The 15,090-nt window shown below is 38.1% G+C and overlaps 1 protein-coding gene across 1 annotated transcript; it reads right to left on the minus strand.

Moving 5' to 3' along the window:
• Positions 1–278: 278 nt before the first annotated feature.
• LOC146458629 (uncharacterized) lies at positions 279–13,047 on the minus strand. Its single transcript, XM_085090544.1, has 6 exons — positions 12,884–13,047; positions 7,901–9,896; positions 7,111–7,180; positions 6,436–6,676; positions 3,246–3,574; positions 279–351 (listed from the first exon to the last, which is right to left on the minus strand). The coding sequence occupies exons 2-6, from the start codon at positions 9,822–9,824 to the stop codon at positions 300–302; spliced, it is 2,616 nt and encodes an 871-aa protein (XP_084946670.1). The 5' UTR covers positions 9,825–9,896; positions 12,884–13,047; the 3' UTR covers positions 279–299.
• Positions 13,048–15,090: the final 2,043 nt, after the last annotated feature.

Consider the following 15,090-nt stretch of genomic DNA (forward strand, 5'->3'; position numbering starts at 1 on the left):
TTGAAACTAATCTGTCACACATACATATATGTTAAAGACCATTTTACATTGTGGAGAATCCATTACCTCAATCATTTAAAAGAAGAACTAAGATAGTGCCGGAAATGTGACTGTGTTATGGTTGGAAAACTTTTATCCTAAAAGTATCTATCATGTAGTGTGTTTTATTAATAACAAACTAAATATATAAATAACGTTTCAGATCAGCTTCACATGTAAACAGTCTGAGTGTACAAAAATATTTGCAAAAGAATTTCTTACAAGGACAAAACTAAATGTTTTTCCAATAACTGAACTAGTTAATGTGTTGATGAGCCTTTCTTAATGGAGTCCTCCAATCGTGACTTCCACCTAAAAAAAATAAATAAATAAAAAATAAATTTAAGTTCGTAACAAACTTGTGCCAGGGATAAAAATGATAACAATAGCATTTATGTTCATCATATATATCAAAGGCCCAAAGTTCATCAGATCATCAACATAAATTACCCTAAGTAGCACGTATGGCTAATTTCTTTGAGCACTACAAGGTTACCAGTTTGTGAAGCATAAGAGGATGGCTGTTTGACTACAAACCAGCTAGAACCACTCTAGCTGCTAAAAGGCACACCTGTGTACTTTGTTGGGGTTCCTGATGGGACTGCACAACATTGATTTTTTTTCTTGTTGTTGAGGGGGGGGAGGAACAGATAAGCCAGGGTCATCAATTTAACCAAAGGGTATAAAATCAATTTTAAGAGGTATTTTCTCCTTTGCAAAGCACTCATAGCACATAGTGAACATTCCAAGTCATGGTTCACTCGGTCCATACAGTTTCAATTCTGTAGTATGTAGCATTCATTTTACTACTACTCCCCCCTTCCCCAACCCTAGAGGGGATGTTAGATTCTGTTTGGATATAATTAAATAACCTGGGAGGATCACAGGCAAAATTGTGAGTGACATTTTCTTATCAAAGGAAACAACACACATGCAAACTAACAAGCAGAAACCAACTGGCTGATTGAAAAGTTCAACATGCTAATGACTGCACCACAATACTTTGAACAAGTCGCTTCCAGAAATAAATAAGCTATTTTTCTGGCAGACAAAGAAAATTCAAATCAACCAGTTTTCTTCAACAAGCACTTTGCAGCTACAGGTCATGTGAACACACCCACATAAAATAATTATGGAATTTGGCTGAAGAATTTGCCAAAAATGGATACATAGAGCATGCAGAAAATTAGCAAGACTGCAACACATAAGTCAAGGCAACTTTCTTAAGTGTAAGAATTTATAGTAGTTTGAGCATTCAAATTTTATGACAAAGTTTTTATGTTGGAGCTGCACCTTTATCGCCAGCAACTTTTTCTTAGAAAACTTTTTACAAGTCCTCTTGATCAAGATTTCCTGTCATGCAAATTACTGACATTAAAATTATTTTATGTCATCCTTGAGCTTCTGCATGTCCTCAAAATTTGTAACCCTGCTTTGGGCTAGACATCCAACCGGGGGAAGTAGCAACACTCCTAGTTCCTTTATGGTACAGCACTACATACTAGAAACCAGCCAGAGGTAATAAGTTCCAGCTGTGTGGGCCACTTACATGAAGGTTCAAGTGCGACTGAAGTCACCTACATGTACAGTACTAATCTTATAATTTCAAGTTATTGGTTAACACATTATTAATAAATATTACAACAAGAGGCTGTTTTCAGCTTAAACTCGGGCCATATTTAACTACGTGGTGCGTAAGCCTACAATCTTTTAGCAATGATAACCTCCAGCATTGCTAATTCTTCCAAATAGATAGATACAGCGATATGGTGAGTCAATAAGTAACCACCAGGTAGAATTGCATTTCTTGCAGTCAAAATGAAATACAGGGGAAAATGACATTTGTCATACGAATGCTTTTTATAATCCCAGGCTTTATTCTTACGTTTTCACCTTTCGTTTAGAGACAAAAACCATTTGTACGGTCCTGATATGTATGTGACGCCGGGTCAACGACAGATCGTAATTTCCGGTATGATCTAGAGTAACGTTACGCATTACGCGTACCTTATCCTTGTACGTTTTTCAATGTTTCGCTGTTTATATTTTCAAACAAAATTTAGGGGAAATCATTGGTTATTCACCTTTCATTTGAAGACAGAAACCGTTTCTACATGATTATTTTTCTATAGTAAACGTGAGACATCTTTATCTATCTTGGCCCGCGGGGTCCAAGACTGATTTAGTTGCCAAATTTTCGGTTAAACAAAACTAACCTTGAAGAACTAAAAAAAGCTAACTAAAGTAAATAAAAAATAATAAAAAACCAATCGAATTTTTAAAGTGCTAGTTATGAAAAGACGAAATATGAAATTATGGTCGGAAAACTTGGAAAGTTAAAATATGCAGAAGAGATGCACAAACGACACTATAAAAATAGACATATAAACAGATTAAGTTTCTTCGCGTCTGTTTATCGAATAAAGTTTAAGAGTCTTCGCCTTGAAAATAGAAAATGCCTCTCTAGGTAAGCGAACGCCGTTTCTGTTAAAGTTGATAAATTCTAGAGGAATAAGTCTTATTTTTAGTCATTTGTGTCTTGCATCTGCCATCCTGTATGTGACACGTCATGTGGTGAACTTTAGACTCGGCGCCTCACGGCAGGTATGCACAACCTGGGAGCCAGCGAGGCATGCGAGACATGCGAGGAAGATGTGTGAGGCACTCAGGTTAGCCTCAAAAACACTCCGGTTAGCCTAAAGAGCACTCCTGTTAGCACTAAATAGCACTCAGGTTAGCTTAAATAGCTCCCCGGTTAGCTTAACGGTTAGCAGTTTATGTTGGGGCTGTTCATGCCTCGCTGGCTCGCATATTGTATACACTCCTCATGGCCCGAGTACAAAGAATGCGACCGAGAATTTAAAGAATTTTATAACGCGACGAAAACTTAACTCGTTCCAGCCGAGTACAAAAAACAAGACCGAGAACAATAACTTGTGGCCCAAAGTTTTATCTCTCGGCCCGTCGCGACCCCAAAAATAAAAAAATAATTTGATAATACTACCGAAACCTTAACTCGTGCTGCCTTACGGCCCGAGTAATAAAAATATTATATTATTAATTACTGGTATTGCTAAATCTATGTCTTTAAAACCAGACACAAATAAGCACATTTCACCCTTGGCTAGTGAATGTATTCTTTCCATTCATTGCACAAATCTCACAACAACATCAACCTGAGAAATGGGTAATATTCTGAGAGTTACCTTGTTCTATCCATGTCACTTTCTGCAGCAAAGTGGTAAGACCTTGATGATTGGTCAGCAGAAACAGCACTGAAGTAAAACTTTTTCCCACTTTGTTCCCCTGTGTTAATTGTATAGTCAAGAAGCTTGGCCACACCCAGTGCCACAGTATTAGACATATCCGTGTAATAATATAGAAAGCCATGCTTAAGGACAAAGTAGCGACGACGCCAAATCTTGTAGCTGCTTCCTTGTTTGTAAAGGTAACCATGGCAATCTGGGTCTCTGATTGACAGTGCTGGAATGCTGACATTGTGCACATTGCCTTCCAAAATATTGAACGGATTGGACTGACAAAAAAAAAAAGAATAACAAGAAAACTTTGAACAAGTTGGTTGAACTGAATATTACTAAATAAACCATATTAACCATGTGAGTGATGTATTATTCAGTGAATGACACAGGCATACTCAGAAAAGAGGAATCCGAGTGCTCCTATCAGGAGTCGAACCTAAGACCTTCCAATTACTAGTTTGGATGCTCTATCACTGAGCTTCAGGAGACTCGTGGGAGCTAAGGCCATTCATTTAATAATAATACATAATAATAATACATAAACTAAATAATACATCACTCACATTTATTCACCACGCTTAAAATATTCCACCACACTTATTCCCTTGCACATATGCTAGTTTAATGGCCTTAGTTCCTATGAGTCTCCTGTAGCTCAGTGTTCAAATACTGTTTCTTTTATTTCCTTTGTTTATATTTACTGCATTACTGCCTCATGTATTTTCAATTATCCGGACTCTCGATTATCCGGACTATTTGTAACTTAAGTCCCAACGAGTCCAGATAATCGAGGTTCAACATATAATGCAATTGTTTGATCAAATTAAAAAGAAAATAGTTGATGGTGAAATTTCCAAGGGCTTAAAGGGTTATGCTTTGAGCCACATGTTGCATACACTGTACGAGCTTCACATCTCCAACAAACTTGCTGTTTGGTGAATACAATATACTATACTGTGTATACACCAGTCATGGTAACCTCCCAAATCAAGGTTTTATTGAAGGCACTCAGCCATAACATTGTGCAGGATAATTGTTTTATTATTGCAGAAAAGCTGGAGATGATCTTTATTTCGCCAGCTTTCTCCCAAACACATAAAATTAAGTATATTTAAATTAACAATATTGCTGGCTGCGAAATCACGCAGAATATCGCCTGATACTAAGCACTTTCGAGTTGGCTAAAATCAGGGGATATGAATTCCGCAAGATTGGACAGGATAATTATTGTTTTATCATTCAACATACTGATGACAAAGTACAGTCTTATCATAGATAAGCTGGAGATGATCTTTGTTTTGCCATTTTGCTCCGTCACACAAAATTACATGTACAGTACCGCCTGAATCCATATGTACATCGGCCACGGGTTTCACGAGGTGGACGCAAGGGCAGTGCACGCGTTTTGCCCTTGCGTCCACCTCGAGAGGAACGAACGAAGCACAAGACGAAGCCAAGACGAAACCTAGGGAATCACGCGTTCTTCAATGGCCGCATCTTCGTGCTATTAATTGCTTTTGCTTTCTCTTTGTTTGTGTTTCATTGTTAGTTATCAGGTCGCATTTACCCAAGAGATTTTCATGGAAACCACAGCCAACTCTCGCGATCTCATCGATGCATCGCTCACGGCTTGAGCTACTGTCACTCGAGATCAAGGTGTACGTCAATACGAAGAACTTTGAAGTTAAACTTCGACTTTTTCACGTATAACTTATTGTTTATTGCTCAGCAAATCTGCTATGAAAGTATCTGTGCAGAACTCGAAAATTTTCAAACAAATTGATCGAAAAAGCTAATGAAGCGTTGTCAGTGTTGTCACGCTTCGATTAATTTCGTTCGCAATTTGCATGCGTAATGCTTTCGTTTGTTTTCCACAAATACTTTTTCTTCTTTTGTATAACGAATGAAACTTTTTTTTGTTTGCCGAGCGTCAAATAGCGTTTGTACAGTATTCAAGCGTAATAATTTCCTTTATCGTCAGCAAAGCTACAAACGATGTTCCGATGCTGTGACGGCACGGCCTGCCGCAGTTGTAAAGGTTCAATGCGAATGATTTGCATATTTTCGATTTTCATGTGTCGGATTTTCGAGTAAAAACGTCCGTTTCTTCATACTAGTAAAGTACACACAAAAATATTATTTTCGGCCACTTAGGTAAGTAAATACACAAACGCATGGATTAGAAGCAAATTACAACATTGCCACGAAGGCCGACAAGATGACGCTTACTTTTCGAAACTGACATAAAGCGCATAATAAACCATTGACAGTTTTTTTTTAGGAAGGATATTCCTTTATCTAAAGGTAATGAATTCCTTTAAATTTTGATTTAACTTGAAACATTTCTAGAAAAACTTGAAGAAGTCCCCTTAATGCAAATTACGGATAATGCTTGTCGCGCAAGTCATGCAACATTCATCGGAGGAAAGCAAATCGCGCGCTCGACCTGTTTCCCGGATCTGTTTACAAAAATCCGCTTGAAATACAAATGGCTAGAGAAAATGCATGGACGGCTTGTGTACATTGAATTACGCGATGGTGGAAATCCATGCACCTAAAACAATCCCGAGATTAGTCTCCCATGCAAGGATTCCAAAGACCGGCTGCATTTCAAGGCGGCGTTTCATGTTTCATACGGTTTACTTGAGAAAAAAATGTATTCAACGGAAAACAATAAAATCACAATAGGCTATAAGATGCTATTGTGTTTGGGCCTCGTCCTTTTGACCGCGGGAGATATTCAACCTAGGTTTCGTCTCGTGAACCGCGCGGTTTCGTCTCGTGACCCGCATGGTTTCGTCTCGTGAACCCCGCGGGCCTTCACGCGTTCTGCCCTTGCGGTTCACACGTGCCAATGTGCATATGGATTCAGGCGGTACTGTACATATATCACAGGATATCTGTAAAACAGTTGTGAACAGATTGACAAATATCAAGTGCACCAATTGACCATATTGGGGCAGTGTTACTAAATAATAACACTGTCAGGTTCTTTGTTGACTACAGACGACAAAAATATATTCAGTGCACCATGACCACATTTGGGCAGTGTTACAATGTGTTGAATATTAATGTGCAATAGTCACCCGGCACATGTAAATCAATGATTTAAGACAACTTAAATACATGTGCATACCTCCTTTCCAGACTGTTTGACAGCATCCATCACAGCAACCATCCACTTTTTCATGTCCAAATCACTGCCTGCACACATGTGGTACGTTCTTGCACCACCCTTGGTCAGTTTGAAGCAGTGATTTTTGTTTATTTCCGGGGCTTTTGACACAGAATAGTTTGACAGTATGATAACACCACAGGGCACCTTGTCTTTTGAGTTTTTGTAGTAATACAGGCAGTTATCACTTCGAAGAACAAACCTAGAAGATAAGAGTCATTGTTATCTCACTGAACTGTGATGTAATGAGAACAAACAATCTGCCGTGGTTGGTTTCTACAAATTTTGTTGTGTGGAATACTAGATGAACCCAACATGAATTGATTGTACTAAATTGTGTGGACAAGAAATTGAGGCAGAGTTGACAATTTCCCTGTTGCTGTTCCTGGTTAATACTTAGTTCTACAAGATGCTTATGCACCGATGGAGCAGCCAGGGCCAAAACAAGCATGCATGACTACAGTACTAAATTACATGACAGTTGTAACCTTTCAATTACAAGCCAGATGACCACACAAACCAGTTGACTATGCCACCATGTTTCCTTCAAACTCAAAAAAGAGCTTGTAAAAAAACACCCTTTTACTAACTCAAGAGAACAATCCCTGTAATATTATGAAAAGTTATATTCCCCACCATCTTTTTCTCCAGTTTTTGGGTGTTAATCCTGTGCCTCCCATCTTTAACAAATGTCCCCTGATGTAATCTATTAAAAAGAAAAAAAATCTGTAAGTTACAGAAAACAAGTGCTCCAAGTCAATAGCAGTTTCAATAGCTTCTAAAGAACAAATCAGCAGTTCAATATAACCTTAACAGAGCAAGTTTTATTAAGCACTAAATAAATAAAATAAACAAAACAAATAAAGGCAAAGAAAAAAAAAAACGATTATAGGCTTAGATACCCAGAGCATTTTCTTGTGCACCCAAGGCCATGCCACTGGGCAAATTGTCTTAGTTTAACAAGTGACATTGATGCCTCCATGGTAACAACATAATTTTTGACAGGCATGTTTTTCCAAATTTGAATGTTTTGTATTTTTGGTGAAATACATGTATTTTCAATTAAAAGGCAGCAAAATTATGTTACTGTGACATTTTGATGGTTCTGAGCCCAGGTTTTCAACAAAATAAGAAAACCCGGAGGTGCTGGGTCCAAGATGGTAGCTGTTCAGAAAAATTGAAGTAATTCCCAAGTCATGTGACATCATCGGACGTCCTATCATGTGGACCTCAGAGGAAACAGTTTTGGACATACAATACAGCCTCTATGTTCTCAAAAAAATTCATGAAGTTACATTCTTTCCCTCATCCTCACCCCAGGTTTCAAAAATGAAAATTACAATAAATTTAACTTATTTAGTAGACCTGTGTTCACTGAGAAGTTGTACTGTATGTCTCACTCACTTTCCTTATAACCAGAACTTACCCTTTTCCAGTGTTTTTCCATCAGCATTATCACCTTTTGCATATTTCTCTTTAAAGTCCTTTTCTGACACAGTTGAGGAGTCAGATGACAAGCGCCCTCTATCTGTTTCTAGAAGCCAAGATTTCCTGGGACTAGAAGAAGAATTCAGGTTTTCAGGATCAAATGGAACCTCCTCCTCATCATCTCCATAATCCGAAGGTACATCAGAATCTATTCCCTCATCAGAAACAGCTGGAGATGTAGGGCGACTGTTTGAACTTTCTTCAGTTTCTAGAGAATCAATGCTTTTACGCTCTGATATTCCACTTTCATCAGTCATTGTAACTTCAATGTCAGGTACTGCGGCCATGCTTGCATTTGCAACTTCATTGTCAAGTTCATTGGCTGAATCTGACTTTTCCACAGCAGATTCAGCATCATTTTTTAACTCTTCACTCCATGTTTCTCTGGTTGATTCTTCAGTACTAGTTTGCATTTTTGAGCCTTCCTGACTGGCACTTTCTTGTGCATCTGACATTCTATCAGCTTCTAATACACTGTCCTCAATTTGCAAGTCTTTATTACTTTGTGTTGCTTGTTTAGCTGTTTCCAGTGTTTCAACAGATCTCTCCATTTTAGCATCTTCCAGTTCTGAGGTGTCTTGTTTTTCTTCTTCCAATACCGCAGCGGTGTTTTTAGTTTCTTCTGCTCCTTTGCTTTCACTGTCCGTAACTTCTGCAGACAATTCATCACTGCTTCCCAATGCTCCTTTGTTATTCAAGTTGTCATCAGGTGATCCTGCATCTAATAGATCTGTTGCTGCACCTGTCTCACATACAACTTCTTCTTTGTCAGTTTCAAAAACAGGGTCATTAGACCCGCCATCAACAACCACTTCTGAATCTTGCGATACAGCTTCATCTCCTTCATCTTTGTTCTTCTCCTGCACATCAGCAACAGCACTCCCTGGACCAAGCTCCTCGTTCTTATCTTCAGTCAGTTGACTCACACATTCACCAGTGTTACCATCTTTTCCTTCATTATCTGCATCCTCTTCCTTCTCGTTGACTGGTACTTTGAACTCTGACACAGCATTGGACAACAGCTGCTCCAAACCGGCTAGATCCTCCATTGCCTTTGACAACCTCCGCGCGACTTCTGTTTTTGACGCATCTGGATCACTATCATTTGGTGAACTACTTTTCTCAGTGAACGATTCTTTATTGTCTGATAAAACAGTATCACTGTCCGTCTGATCTTCTGGATCAGCTGAGGCATTGTCTCCAGAACTCTTTTGTAACGGTTCAGTTTCACAGCTTTGCCCTTCAGTTACTTCATCTTCATTTGGTGTCACAGAGCTAGCTGTTAGTAAGTCATCACTTGTTGTGACACAAACTTCCCCAGGTTTGCCCTCATCCATATTAACTGAGCTTGAAATTGAAGTGCCCAGTTCTGGGCTTCCCATTGGTACACTTGTGACTTGCAAAGGATCCTCATCTAAGCTTGGCTTATCATCCAAAGGAACCATTTCTGAAGAGTCACTTTTCACTAACCCGCCAACTGTTGGGGAAGTGGCCCTTTCATTTGTACCATTTGTGTCAGTGTCTTTAAACTGAGAATCAGGATTAGAAGACCTTGCTTCTTCAGCTATAAGTTTCTCAGTTTCTATAACCTGTGCACACGACTGTGAATCTACCAAATCACTTTCACAGAGTGTTCCATTGTGAATGACAGGATGAGAAGGCTCTACAATGTCACTCTGTCCAAGTGGTGTGTCTGTCTGGTCGCTGTGCTGAAGTGTGGGATCATTTGCAATCTCCATAAAAGAGTCAAATAGTTCATCAGCCGTAGCATCATTAGTTGGTGAACATTCTTGCACAACACCTTCCTTGAGGTCCTCTGTTCCAGCTGCCTGGTTTGTACCACTAATATCACCTTCAGACATTATTGGTTATAAGGACAAATCATGAAACTGCAGGTGCCATAACATCAATGCTGATCAATGGATTCACTGTCCCTGCGCATGCAAAGGAAATAAATTAGAGTTTTAAATAGAGATTATAATTGGTACAACAGAACCCTGCCTTCTGATCATTCCTTTCACACCAACCTTGTTATTGACCAAATACAAACTTTTGAAGTTACCCTTGAGCCAACCATGCACTCTATTAATAATTTGCAATTATCCAACTCCATGAAACAAGACAGGGTGAGTATGAAATCAATATGACACGATGCTTGTACAGTTAGTTATTGTCCATTAAAAACCAGTTTAGTGGTTATTTGTACACTGCAGTAAAAACAAAAAACTTTTTCTAATGTGCATGTTCATTCATCTTGTTTCAGTTTTTCCTTATATATGTAACTATTAATAATAATTTATTATAATTATAGTTTTCTAAGCATGCTACCTGTCAGCTTAAGTTGGATATTAATAAATTCCTTAAAATAGGTATTTTGGTGTTTACTATCACTGTATCACTGTATATTTTCACCAAATTAAATGTTGTTTACATTTTGATGCAGGCATGCCAATACAGCACAACAATACAAAAATACACTGCGATACTACACACCAAAATGTCTAATAAGATAATAATTTATTTATTGAAGTGGTGCATGGAAAATGGCCCAAGTGACTCTTGATCTCAAGTTCAATTTTTCCCCTTTAATAAGGAAACATACATGTAAGGTAATTTAGAAGGAGAATCTAGCAGTTTATCAGAAGTCATTTAGGGCTATTTTCCAGGCATCCCTTCAATAATATTATAGTTATTTAAGATCAAAATAAAAATTGTAAGTTATGGTGAGCTCATCATATAGTACTAATGTGCTTCCACCATAAAAAAAAATTATACTGTATGTCAGGTGGTAAGGTAACATTTAGTCTGTAGTTAAAATCCTGAAGATTCATTTTTTACTATAAATACTGTATATTGCATCAGTGAGCAAAATAATGAACATTAAATTTCACTGACACAGGTGTATTGTGACTCTCAAGACTGAACTCCACATGATCCCTAAGAAAGGTGTCAGTCAAGATTGTGGTTTGGTATGAAAGATCAAAATCAATCGTTTGTGTCATGAATGATTGTGTAGCATAAGTGTTGATCACCACCTTTCCACTGTTATAACAGCTGGTCTTCATCAGGTGATACACAGCTAGTCAACACCATCACGGGATAAACAATATCTCTGTATAGTGGTTAAAATGTCATAATCAACACCTATGTAACACAATTTTTGTGTAGCATAGGTTTTCTGTTTCTACTCCAGGGCTGTTATTTAATAGCTGTATTGTTGACTTGTTCACTGTTGTACATGCGCTTGTGTCAGTTCGCGAGCGCAATCATTGAAGCTGTGTCATCAATGCGCATACAAGATTAAAACCCTAGGGAGACACCTCAAAACTATATTAATCTGTAGATTTACCTTAATATACATTTTGAACATGTTCAGGCTACAATTAAAAATTTTGGACTGAGTTTCTGATCAGAATATACTGAGCTCTGATACAACCAAACTTTGATTATTGCAAATTAATACTGTTTGGGGAAACTGTGGGATAGCTATGCAGAATAAGTTACAAAAATTACAAAATAGATCAGCCCATGCTTTGACTTTCTCAAACTATGATAATGCAGATACTGGAACTGAACTCCTTGGATGGAAAAACCTGGCTCCCCAACAGCATAATAAAAATATCCAGAGATCTACAATGGTTTATAAGTCTCTACATGGCTTGACTCCAGACTATTTATGTTCCAAATTTGAAAAACAAGAAACTGAATATAAACTAACAGCTATACAGTGTAAATGTGATACAGCTGATGAATTGTCCAATGCATGTTCAAATAAAGATTATCTTATCTTACAGTAGTTTGGGAGGTAAATATAGTTCTTGTCTAAATGTTTATTTGGGATTCAAGTACTTATTTTGTGGGTGATTTTAATTTTTGCTACCATATATGGGTGAAATATGTTTTATTAGTACATATCCCAGGGGAGAGAAAAGGAGGGATTTAATTTACATTTATGTTCTAAGAAATCTATTGCTTTGCTGTCAAGTGCGAGTTCTAACTGAGCACAATTACTATCAAATGCCTAAAATTAATATCCACAAAATTGTACAAATATAAAAAAAAATGTTATTTGTAAGTCCTTGAGAAGTCATAATCAGTTTAAGCTTACTGATTTTCTCTCCCAAATGAAGGTACCACAAAATTGCTCATAGGCAGTTGTTTTGTGTTTGTATGTTGTGTGCGGTCACACTTTATGATCACAGCCTTTAGGCGAAGCAGATAGAACCACCTTGAACAACATAGTAAGTTAACTACCACGAGTAAATAGTGCTTCACTGTAATATAGCCTTTTATGGTCATACACAAAATTGACAAACTTATGTCCAAGTAGAGCTTTTGGGCCAAGTCTCACGATTTTCTTGAAGAAACAAATCGTAAAATGTCAATATTCATAAAATCAAAGTTATGCAATATTTAACAGCTGCTTCCAATAATTATTTTTCTTCCAGAAAAACCTAGTTCCACACATCATGGTAGGCCACCTATAGAATATGGCGCACGTTTAAATGAAACGTTCCGCCATTTTGATTAAAAATCACAATTAAACCCTTATTTCCAGGTCAAGAGTTTAAAATACTCCTCTATTCATAAATCGACACGTTTTTACGTTCACGCACATAGTCAAAATATTCACTTTAGAAGCTTAAGATTTAACTTGTTGATCACTGATCGTGTTAATAAATTCTTGATAAGTCTTAAACGAAACACAAATCTTCATATCTTCAGCTAATTCTTCACAACAAGAACCTTGTCGAAAAAGGTCCGGTATATGATTAGTACGAAAATATAATTTTCTTTATCAATTATAAACGCTAAGAGGTTAGACAAATTTGCAAAATTGCCGAAGGAAAAACAGTTGTGTTCGTCGTATTAAACTGATGACTTCTCGGTCGACTCTTTATGTATTGCAATTGTATCTTACCTTTCTGCCTCTTTCAGGAGATCGGAATTCTTGCACTCTTTTCTAGTAACAGCCTCAGTTGCAGCCAAAGTCTTTACTTGTGGAGTGCTGTACGCTTATACACATAGTACTTCACTTGATAAATTATTCTACTCATTGCCAAACCCTTTCGACTCTGTACGAAACAACACAGCAACCTCCGCATACGGGATGTCACATCTGACTTGCTGTCAATCACTTCTTTTGTAAGTTGAAAACCGCACGTGACCGCACTCGGTACGCGGGAAAAAACATTCTTTTATAGGTCCCTTAGCTTTCGAGGAGAATAATGTCAAAAAAAAATTTCAGATCACTTTGGCTATATATAGAAAGAACGAGCAATCTTTTTACAACTGCTAAATATATCTGTGTTTCCAGGTTGTACTTGCACGTGACTGCGCACCATTCACAGGCGCGATAGACGCAACATTCTGTGACGTCATCCACATCGTTTTTCGGTATCAGTTTGCAAAACCGGAATTACTCCGTTCATTTTTGCACGAAGCCTGATACTCCCAAGAAAATTGGGTAGGGGTGTGCGGCCCGCTTCCCAAAACCCTTACCCTATTTATGACCAAAATCTGCGATTTTCCCTACCCTATTTATGACCTGACCAAAAATTTGATACCCTACCTATTTAAGACCTTACCCTGTTTCAGACCTGCCCGTATAATTCTTTCCCTAGTTCAGACCAATGTTAAAGGCGTGACAAGCCGTTGCGGCACGTACACAGTTGCCGTAAACATCATGATAGAGAAGTAGCTTCTTCTAAAAAAACGAATTCAAGACTAGAGTGCAAAAATCGATACCCTATTTATGACCAAAACGGCTGAAAACCATACCCTTTGGGGCCGCACATACCTATATAGCCCATATAAGGGAGTACCCACTGGGGTACTTCTTGCATGAACCTTTTTGTTGCTGTGTGCCTCCTGGTTCTCTAGGCGTCCCCTGACCCTGTTTCATGCATTACCCGTTTTCAAGTGATGTCTAAGCAATAACCGTGGACGATAATCAGCTGGTATACGTTGGATCAATTGTTGATCTGATCGGCTAAACAAATACAAATGATAAGAGAAGCAAAGACCGATACAACGTAGAATTTCGTTTTAGAGTGTACTATATTTCGGCTGGCCAAACTAGCCCTCTGCAGGTACAATGAGAATTTGCATTGCCGGACATGCCGGCTTATTTTACACGTATTTGCGCAATGACGGAACTACGTAAAACTAAAGTTGACAGTATAAAAGATGAAGCACGTTTTGGTGGCATGACATATCATAAGTACTAGTGGTATACCACAGGTGGATAGACTAATTTTATTCATCATGGAAAAGGGAAAATCACATGATCGTTCAACTCAAAAACTGCTCTTTGTTGTGAATTAATTATAACGCCAGAAAACTGGAAAACGCAAGTTCTACGGAGGTGAATGAACGGCTTTTTCGAAAGTCAATGAAATCAAGTATTTTATTATTAGGAAAAAGGGAAATTTACATGATCTTCTCATTAAAAGAAAGCTTTTTGTTCTGAAACGGAGGGATGATTTTTATGGAAAACAAAACGCACGCTCTACGAAGATGGCCTGCCTCTACGAAAGCCGCCTAAATACAGTTAGTTAGGGAGCGGGTAAAAGTACAAGATCCGGTTGGGGTGCGCCGGGTGGGCCACATGCTTTTTCGGGCCAACCCACCCTCCACCTACAATTTTTGTCCAGTCACTTAGAGTTTCGAATTTGGTGTTGAAAAGAAATGAAGTACGTTTCGAAATCAGCTTGTTTCCAAACAATATTCTTATTCCGCTTGTAAGCCCTCCGCCCCGGATATAAGGGTGCCCCGAAATCCCTTACGAAACTGCATAAGCCGAGGGCTTACTTATGAAGGAATACCGTACCCCCTTTTAAGGGGGGAGGTGTTAACATAATAGTGGGCCTATTAAAATATGCCTTCTACTGATCGCAATACAGGCCGTGTTTTAAAGTAAAAAGAAAGCTTGCATAAGTCTAGTATCAGAGTACTTGATCTACGTTGTCGCGGATCACTTGAGACAAATTTCTGCCACTGAAGACGAGAAACAGCATCTACTGACCTTGAATTGGTAAAACATAGTTTTATTTTGCTTTCACACATTGCAGTGTCAATGTGGTATACCATGAAATTCCGAATCAGTATAATTCCTTCTAAACATAA

The sequence above is a fragment of the Pavona decussata genome, unplaced genomic scaffold (genome assembly GCF_977016875.1).
Source record: "Pavona decussata unplaced genomic scaffold, jaPavDecu1.1 SCAFFOLD_232, whole genome shotgun sequence".
In the NCBI taxonomy this organism is placed as follows: Eukaryota; Metazoa; Cnidaria; class Anthozoa; order Scleractinia; family Agariciidae; genus Pavona; species Pavona decussata.